This window comes from Magallana gigas, chromosome 7 (genome assembly GCF_963853765.1).
Source record: "Magallana gigas chromosome 7, xbMagGiga1.1, whole genome shotgun sequence".
Classification (NCBI taxonomy): domain Eukaryota; kingdom Metazoa; phylum Mollusca; class Bivalvia; order Ostreida; family Ostreidae; genus Magallana; species Magallana gigas.
The window spans coordinates 22,222,610-22,232,985 of record NC_088859.1 but is presented as its reverse complement, the minus strand read 5'-3'; the positions used below and the strand labels follow the sequence as shown (position 1 = coordinate 22,232,985).

The 10,376-nt window shown below is 33.9% G+C and overlaps 1 protein-coding gene across 1 annotated transcript; it reads left to right on the top strand.

Moving 5' to 3' along the window:
• The first annotated feature begins 105 nt into the window (after window positions 1-105).
• Window positions 106-8,880, top strand: LOC105328014 (uncharacterized). Its single transcript, XM_034462437.2, has 11 exons — window positions 106-247; window positions 551-721; window positions 3,562-3,683; window positions 3,902-4,076; window positions 5,603-5,701; window positions 5,861-6,025; window positions 6,166-6,285; window positions 6,402-6,683; window positions 6,767-6,820; window positions 6,966-7,053; window positions 7,148-8,880. Exons 1-11 carry the CDS (start codon window positions 178-180, stop codon window positions 7,521-7,523), a joined length of 1,722 nt encoding a protein of 573 aa, XP_034318328.2. The 5' UTR covers window positions 106-177; the 3' UTR covers window positions 7,524-8,880.
• Window positions 8,881-10,376: the final 1,496 nt, after the last annotated feature.

The window sequence follows — 10,376 nt, the reverse complement described above, 5'->3', positions numbered from 1 at the left end:
AATTGCTTAGATTTGCGTGACTTCATTTATGAAAGTTGTGCTTTAAAGACTAAAGAGCAATAAAAATGTAAATTTGGAAAAAACCATTAAATTGTCAAACAAAAAGATTGCTCGATGTTGAGGTTGTTTTTCATGTATTGTTTTATTTACATTTAAACGTTTCGCGGATATATCAAGATGGGACTTCTGTTCTGTGCCATTTTTTCTCTGCAGACACTTATTGTTTCGTCCTTGTCACAGTTTGAAGGTATCAGTAATTATGTATTTGAAAGAAAACAATAAAAAAATACACAGTAGTAATGCGTTTATGTTAAATAATGGAGTATAAAATTACTGAGTTGTTATTTGTTAATTTTGTAAAAATTGATTGTATACAATGTTGTGAAAATACAAACATTTTAATTACAAAAAATTTCATGTCTTTTTTTTATTTATTGTCCTTTGAAAAAAGTATATTAAAATGGGTTTCTGTTGGGTTATGATTTTAAATATAATTTTATATCATATGACTATTTGCAATATTCAATATTCATATTTTGTTGGATAAAAGTCGTAAACAAGCAGACTTCGTGGTCGTCTGCGAACTCCACGTGTGAGTTGGCGGGCTTCCGGCTATCTGGTCCTGTTAGTCCGGAACAGATCCCTGTGGACTCGGCACTTCCGGAACAGTCCTTCTGGATCGGAGCACTATCCCACCATACGCCATGGTTCCAAGTCTATAGTAAGTTAATGTTTATTTGAATTCATGTAATTGACTCGGTATTTCTTCTTCTTTTTTTTGGGTGGGTGGGGAAGGGGGCTGTTGTATACTTAATTATCGTTTGATTCATTTAAATAACAATTAAACGTGAGTTTAAAACAATTTCAATGAAACTTTTGAAGGATAAATTGGAATTTTTGAAAATTATAACTTTTATTAAGTCAGATAATTATACTCTACTCCAGTTATATTAGAATATAAAATACTAAATTTATCTATAAATCAGATTACACATAAGACAGTTTCTGTGACCGAAAATATCCATGCTCTCTCTCTCTCTCTCTCTCTCTCTCTCTCATCAGAATTTAAAAAAAAAAAGACAAAAGAATATACGTCTTTCTATATGTAAAATGCTTCAAAGTTTGAAAAGTATTGCCCTATGGTACAGAACACATTAAGATTTAGCGATATCCGCAGGTTTAACTTAAGAACTAGGAAGCCCGAAGAGAAACCGCATAACTATGTTCAAAACGTTCCTAAAACCATTAGAATTACCCTCAAAACCGAGTTTTACAAAATATAAAGTATGGGACAAACCATCATTTATTTATTTTTTAAATGATTCAGTTGATTTCACAGTTATGTAATAAACAGGTGTTGAGGAGTTATGTAAATATCAATCATTATTCGTAATCTTTAAAAAATCATTTTTTAAAAACTTGTTTTAAAAAATTAGCATGAAGCCACAAGATTGTAAATTTATTTTTAAAAAGTAGAATAAATCAATGAAATTTTTTATATATTACATTTGTATGTAATATATATTGCTAAAATGTGAAACAAAGTGAACAAATTATTATTAATATTAAATTCATGAATTTTTACTGTGTTCGCTCTTTGTCAAGTTTTAATAAAGAACGTTAACAGTCTCAGTGTTATTAACACAGAACATTAACATCACAGTCGTAACATAAAATATTACATGTAACTATCTCAGATGTAAAACATTACATAAACTATCTCAGTAGTAATATATAACATAAACTGTCTCAGTAGTAAAACATTACATAAACTATCTCAGTAGTAAAACATAACATTATCTCAGTGGTTACAAAGAACATTCATTATCTCAGTAGTTACACAGAACATTCACTCAATCTCAATTGTTACACAGAACATTCACTATATCTCAGTGGTTACACAGAACATTCACTTTATCTCAGTGGTTACACAGAACATTCACTCAGTGGTTTAAAACATTATCTATCTCATTGCTAAATCCTAACGTTTACCATCTTAGTTGTTTAACTGAACATTCACTATCTCAGTAGTTATACATAAAGATAGTATCTCAGTGATAAAACATAACATTAACTATCTCAGTGGTTATACATAAATATAGCTATCTCTGTGATAAAACATAACATTAATTATCTCAGTGGTTATACATAAAGATAGCTATCTCAGTGATAAAACATAACATTAATTATCTCAGTGACTACACAGAACATTAACTATCTCAGTGGTACAAAGTACATAAAACATTAACTTCAGCGGTAACACAGAACAACTAAACTCTCCTAAGCGGTAACCTAAACATTTTTAGTTATAAAACACGTCCCAAGTTATTGCTTTCATCACTTTTAAATTTGATGATTTTTAATAAAAATTTACATACCTGTGAAAGAAATACAGTTGAAATCGATAAAATGGAATTTATCCAAGACATCTTCATTGAACAATAATCATTTTTTACTCATAAAAGTTCAAAGGAACGAAAACAAATTTCTTACGGAGATTTATAATGGGAAATGTTTACATCTTTTCTCCATTCGGAAGTACTCGGGATGCCTCGCAAAATTTTTCAACGTTATCATCCGGGCTTATAAATGGCTCTTGCAATGCAAATTCCCCGTAGACTTTCTATTTTTGGATGTGTATTGAAACCTGAAGCGGTAGAGGGGGCGATTCAAAACAGATAATCTTGACATTTTTCATATTTGTGGATGAACGTAGTTTGAGCACAAAGGTATTCATTATTATCGAAATATCAAGCAAAAAGTTGTGGAAACAAAAACTCGGGACAGAGTATAACTATCTAAGCGGTAGCCGACACATTATTCAGTAACAAAACAGAACATTCACTATCTAAGTGATAAAATATAAATTTAACTATCTTATGAGTAAAACATACTAAGATGAAGTATCTCGGTGGTTACATAACAATTAGCTATCTCACTGATAAAACATAACATTAACTACTAGTATCTCATGGGTAAAACATAGATGAAGTATCTCGGTGGTTACATAACAATTAGCTATCTCACTGATAAAACATAACATAAACTATCTCATGGGTAAAACATAGATGAAGTATCTCGGTGGTTACATAACAATTAGCTATCTCACTGATAAAACATAACATTAACTATCTCATTGGTAAAACATAGATGAAGTATCTCGGTGGTTACATAAAAATTAGCTATCTCACAGACACTGATAAAACATAACATTAATTATCACAGTGATCAAACATAACATGAACTATCTCAATGATAAAAACATAACATTTATTATTGAATGGTAACACAGAACATTATCCATCTTAGTGGTAAAATATAACATAAACTATCTGAATGGAAAAACAATGATTTTTAATTTTATATATAAAATAATGTAACATCTGTCATATAATTTCAAAGGTAAACTAAACTTAAACGATCAATTTGCATGCGATGATTTTAAGTTTGAAAACTCTTTCATTGAGAATGTTACTGTTAGAGACCGTAGTCATCACCATCAGTCGTTCCCGAGTACAAGAAATAATCAAAGTTAAGGATATATACATTTCCTCCTTGCAGCCTGTAAGAAAGTGACAGAGAAAAATATGACCTTGAAAACTGACATAAACGTTAGAGGGAACGACCAGGCGCTCTACGACTGTTTCCACGCGTGCAAAAACTACGTGGTCTTTGCTTTGTCTGTAAGTTTGTTATTTCAAGCTGTCATTTTACTTTTTATTTTACAAGATGACTTATACTGTTTATTTTACAAGATGACTTATACTGTTTGAGACTCGACATGTGATGTAATTAAAATACATATCTCAATATAAACAATATGGCCATATCTTCATTGTCTAATGGTTTATCCTGTTATGTTACTAGTATTGTATCTTACCATCTTTAACTATCTTTGTAGGAAGTGGCCTGTTATTGTGGCTATAAATTGGTGTTCCAGGGGTATTCTTGTGAGAACAGAATCCTGCCGTCCTCTCCCTACGATCTGTACGGGTACTCAGGCAGTCTGGCTGCTGGACAGGTCGCCACCCTACAGTACGCACAGATCCAGGGGGAGTCATTTGGACCGTATAACGGTATATAAGAACGACTGGTATCCCTGGTTCCTTAAGAGGGCATGATGGTCGTAGCCATTTATATAGACTATATTGATCTCCTTTGGAGTAAAGACTCTGTATAAAGATATAGGAAAATACTCAAATTTTAGAGCTTGAATGTATAGAAATTGTCCCTACTAAATAATTTTATGTTAACAAATTTAATCTTTAAAATGGCAGTAGATCTGACGGGTACTAGTAATTTGTTGATCACCCAGCCCTCTTCACCACAGGCACCTGACATTATAGATTTTTTCTCATAAAAATAGATTCACTAAGTTAATTTAATGGTTTTTGTTTCTGATGTCAACTCCGTCATGCATATATTATAAGGTTAAAAGGTTAACAAAATAAAAATTTAGTTAACAAAATTATGAAAAAAATTAGCAAATTATCTCGAAATCACATTACTCGTATAAGAAAATTTACATATATTTCCACTAATTCTTTCTCTGAAATAGTTGTAAGGCCGTATAAGGAGCAAAGAGAGGTATAAGTGCGGAATGAAAACAGAGGAAATTCAACCCCTGGCAGCAGAAACGTGTATTGAACAAACGTTTCCGGTGCTCTAATACTTAAAGACAGGATCTGTATCACATCTGTTGTGAACAGCTGAGAATAGCAAACTTATCTAGTTCTTTGCAAAACATATAGATATCAAAATTGTGATAGCATATAATTAGAGTGACAATTATACAATATTCAATTGAATATTATATAATATATAATATTATGATAATTATAATAATATGATATTATACAGTTTAAATAGACCAGAAATATTTGTAATTGGAATAATCCTTCTTATATGTGATTGTTACTTTCTGCTGCCAGAAAGATGTCAAAAAATGTAGTATGACGAAACAGAAAGATAATCACGTGTGGATTATGAACATATTACCAGAAATATTTACTGATCTGTCGGAGATTGTTTTGTCATGTTGTCTCGATAAAAAAAAAATTCATTGTTGGTTGCAAATTATCAACGAAATCCACTAATATCAAGCCATCAATAACAGGTCGTCAGTTGCAACTATCGGCATGGTTAGAACCATTTTAACAAGAGCTTGGACTTTGGGTAGTTAGTTTCAAACAGCATTGTGACGTAGGACTGTCTATCTTATTGTTAGCCATTCAGCCATTGCTCATTGAATTCAACAAGATTTGTCTGGTTTTTGAGCTAAAACTACGCAATCGGTGTATATTTCATTTGAAACCAGCGTCACTTTCAACTTGTTTTGACGCAAGAAATAGATAGTAAAGTCCTACTTAAAGTCCAAGGCCTTGTTAAAATGGTTCTATATCTCTTCGGTATCATTTATTTTACCTCTCGTCTGGAGTAAGCCAACCAAATAGTCATAGGCACAAGTTTCGTTTTGCATCACCCGTACTTACAAAATGGGCATACTCGTTGCATTCCTATTCCAACATGGTTTATCAATTCAAAATCATATTAGGAATATATTAAGGTAGAACTTGATCTGAAACTTTCCCTTGCTGCCTAGGTACAGGAACTGGCGACTGCGCAGCTGCGTTGATTGTTCCGGGAAGTCGTTTATCCTCACATCAGTACCTTCCATGTGATACAAAGCTGCCATATATATGTGAGTACATACACTTGTTTAAACACAAATTCCAAATTAGAATTCATAGTTTGTTCTTGACATCGGTCCTAGCGAAAAAGTGTTTCAAAATCTTCCAACACTCATGGTATAATTGCTATTCGGTACTCTTCCTCAATAAACACCTGTACTGTTGTGTAGGCAGTAGGAACCTGAGTCTGGTTGCAGTAACCTGGGCGGAAGCAGTGATCAGATGCAACATTGTGCTCACTTCTTCTTTTGAGGGTTATTATGAAACGCCTACACAAAGTCCGACCCTGGCGTGGACCGGAATATCCCGCCGGAGTCATCTCTACTGGGGTCAAGGTCAGAAACGTTAATGCTCGATGCCAAGTTTGATCCGAATTGTTAAACTGTCATAGCACTACTGCTTACAACGTATTTTATAATTTAATCACAGTTTATTTGATTTTTTTCATTGTTTTGTGTCAACCATTAAATTGCAGATGTTCTTGTAAATGGGAATTCTCTCTTCCACTGCTTGGCTTTAAGCATTGGCCAAAACGGCACAGCTGTTCTTACAAAGAAAAACTGTAAAGAAAAGTTACCGTACCTTTGCGAAAAAGGTAGGGTTGTTGGCAAGCTAAACCCACTGAAAAGATGGGGGAAAATTGCAAACCAGGCCGTTTTGTATAAATTAACAAATATATTTTTATACTGATCACCATATACATTTTATAAGGAACGCTAATAACCGATAGCGAAACATCTACAAACCCATCAACGATAACACCGGAGACCAGCAGCGCCTCGTCACCAGAGGTCCACAGTTCTACCACCACTGGCTCCACATCGACCGCAGAGTCAGTATGGACACTAGTGACATCAGATGTCACAGCAACACAGCAACTGACATCAGATGTCACAGCAACACAGCAACCGACATCAGGCGTCACAACGACACAGCAACAGTCTTCTACGCCTTCCTTAACGACAGAGCAACAAAAAGAAACGACTTCGATCGGTATGAAACCGATACTTGCGAATTAATGGGTCATTCTTTCTTTTATATATACGTTTCGTTCTATTGCATTTTGTTTTATTTAGACACAGGTGATGAAACAACAAATTCTACAGTGACAAGTTCGCCGTATCAAAGCGGTGAGTTGGTCATACCATGCGACTTCATCTACATGTACTATGTTTGGAAAACTAAAATATTTTGTAACTAAATGCATTTTGAGGGGGACAATCTAACTATAGATTATCAATCACTAGTAACACGGTTTTGTTTGAATGGTTCCAGACAGTGGATTCCTGCTGCTGTTGGCCGCCATTTTGGCGGGCGTTGTGATACTCGTAGTCATAATCGTATTATGTCTCATCTACAAAAGGTACTGTATCTTGACTGGTTTAACTGTGTTCAGTATAAACTTTTAAGATATAAAATGGTCTAAGTATATTTCTGTGTACCTTTTTCTTAATCAGAGAAAGAACACGACATTTGTTTTCGTCTGATAAAAAGAAGGAAAATGCAGACGTCATTTACAGTGTCGTAAATCGAAAAAAGAGTCACACGAAAGAAATACGGGATATTCTGGACACGCTCTCCGACATTTCCTACGATGTCGACATCTCGGCACAAATGACAGAAAAGCTTCCCTCGGAGGCGTTCGTGAACGGTTCGTACGACCCAGCTTACGATGACCTTGACCCCTGGTACCGTTCCAGTCTGTTGATCCAGGTGGTTCCTGAGGGTCAGACCCACACCCTGACCGTCTCCGACCTTCACCCCTCCCCAGACAAGGACACCGTCGATAACTTCTACAATCACGTGGTCAGGAACGTACATGGCGAGATCTAGGAGAGGAAACTCGGACCCGATCTGATAAACAACGTCACCAGACGACCAGTAGACAGTACTTGTACTGCCTACATTATCATCTTATAATATTACATTACCAGAATATTATTTTTGTGTTGTATTTATATTTTTAGCTCACCTGAGCTGAAAGCTCAAGTGAGCTATTCTGATCAAATTTTGTCTGTCGTCCGTCTGACTGTCCGTCCGTCTGTCTGTAAACTTTTCACATTTTCAACATCTTCTCAAGAACCACTGGGCCAATTTCAACCAAACTTGGCACAAAGCATCCTTAGCCTAAGGGGATTCAACGTTATGAAAATTAAGGACCACGCCCTTTTGCAAAGGGAGATAATTAGGAATTTATGAAAATATATAGAGTAAATCTTTAAAAATCTTCTTCTCAGAAACTAATCAGCCAGGAAAGCTGAAACTTGTGTGAAAGCATCCTCAGGTAGTGTAGATTCAAAGTTGTGGGGCCACAATGGGGGGTCAAAGTTTAACAAAGGAACGTATAGGGTAAATCTTTAAAAATCTTCTCAGAAACTAATCAGCCAGATGATTCTTTATAATTGATAAGACTTTGGCCCCAGGACAATTCTTTGGCCTCACAAGAAGGTTCAGAGTTTGATGTACGTTTATATCCCATATATAAACTATTGTTAAGGATCTTTTTGTGAATTGCAATACGCAACATATGATATGACTATAAAATCATCCTGTTAGAAAAGGGACTAATGAATTAACATAAGCATATCCAGGGGAAAAATGGATTTTATTTATACAGGATCTACATGTATTATTGTACATTGTCCAGATAGTTTGTATTATGACTCCATTAAGCTTATTTTATCATACCTATTGTTCCTCAGGTGAGCGATGTGGCCCATGGGCCTCTTGTTCATTGATCCACTCCACAATGTCTTCTACATTTTTTAGAAGCAAATCAGTAAATCAAAAATTAAGGTGTTATTTATAAATTATATATATATATCAATATTGAGAAATGGTTCGAAGATTTTCATAAATACATTATTTTTTTTAAAGCATTTTAAAATCATTGATATACTACTAGTACTTAAGAGTTTAAGGCAACAAATAGTGTTTTGGAAAACGTGTACTTTACCAAAAAAAATTTAATTTATATTTTAAAAACAATTCACATATATTGAACAGATTTCTTGTGGTTACTTTTTATTGAACGCATGTTTAATAATGAACTTACAGTTGATTTTTTTATTCAATACTACAGTGTATATTCGTATTTATACATCACTGAAAATTATTACTTTATTTATTGTATCTTAATATCAACAAATGAGTTATGAAACCTACATTTTGTCAATTTTGAAGGTATTAAAAAGTGTTGAACACAAAATTTAGCATTTGGCAATTTTTATATTCTACCCCTGCCATTATAGTTGTCAATCTTAACAATGATAAGCTTGCTTTGATTTGACTTTCATCAATATTTATAATGCAATGAATTACCGTCTAAGGGTTTGTAAAACGATGGTGTGAAATGTTCAAAGAAAACAGATAAAAAACAGACAAACATTTCACTGACTATCCCCACATCGTCAGAACGGTTTACCTTTCGTCAAATCCCGGTATTGTGTTACTAAACACACCGTCCACCAAATACATTGTCTGCATATCAAGACAAATCACATTAATTACATCTCGGTAATGAGCCCTTGATGGCATCAAAGTCTCTTAATCCCAAATACACACTCAATATTGTTGACTTTCGCTCCAGTTGGAATCGCCAGGAGGACCTATGTTTACATGTATCGTCTGCTGTAGAAAACCAATGTAAATTGCTATACTAACAACATATTGGTAAGAAACAAATCCCTTTTGATTACACGATCGTATGACTTATTCACAAGAGGCTGAGAACTGCATGTACCGGCCATTAGTGGACATCGGACGCGCTGTCTATTGGGGAGTCGGCAGACGACAAGTCTGCTGGGTATGTTGGCAAGCATGACTTCTCATACAGAATCCGGATTAGTCGGAAAATGATATTAAAAATCTTAATCAAAGATAATTTACTCAAATATCTTGTGGATGTATTGAAATTAGCAAAAAAAAACATGTGAAAGAAATCTGTATGGGGCCATAGGTCATTCAGATCGATGTGTTAATGAATTAATACTTTTAAAAGGGTTGTTTTGGGTTTTTATTTATATCTTATATACACTGAAAACATGTGGTTATCATCTTTCTTCCCAAATGTTATATAGGTATATTTACATTCTACTGTGTTTTTCCATTAAATTCCGTGATGTTTAAGGTAGCTCGCGGGTTTACCTGCTTGTGAGAAAACCTACCTTGAAAATTTGTCCACGTGTTCCATAGGTTTTATAGTTTTATTTCTAAAATTTATTTAAGATTCGTCTGCGCGGTAATAATGTTATCGTGTTTCAAATACAGTGTCATTAATAAAATCAAGCCACGCCATTTGAATGAAATATATAGTAAAATGCACATTTTAACCAAGAAACGCATTACAAAACTATGCTCCAAACTTTTAAACGATTCAGACGATATTAATCATACTCAACACAAAAACAGAGGAGATAATTATGAATCAATTCATAAAAAAATATCAATATGTGTTCTCGGCCAATTTTTGGCAAAAAAACTTTAAAGATTTAAAAGATTTTTCAAAACCTTATATATTTTCATTACGACGTTAGCCTGACGTCATCATTTCCTTACTTCTTAGAACACCAAAATTGAAATGCATTTATTGACAAGACTAGCTGTTTAACACATTTTTGAACATGTAAATGCTTATTAGACATTATTGTGAATGTTATCAAATGCAATTAATGTAAAGCTGTAAAG

What these genes read in the sequence shown, in the direction of transcription:
- LOC105328014 (XM_034462437.2), top strand. Translation starts at nt 178, where the DNA reads ATGGGACTTCTGTTCTGTGCCATTTTTTCTCTGCAGACACTTATTGTT. An exon ending in AAAAGAAACGACTTCGATCG is followed by an intron (nt 6,684 to 6,766) that starts GTATGAAACCGA and finishes TGTTTTATTTAG; the next exon opens with ACACAGGTGATGAAACAACA. An exon ending in TTATGTCTCATCTACAAAAG is followed by an intron (nt 7,054 to 7,147) that starts GTACTGTATCTT and finishes TTTCTTAATCAG; the next exon opens with AGAAAGAACACGACATTTGT.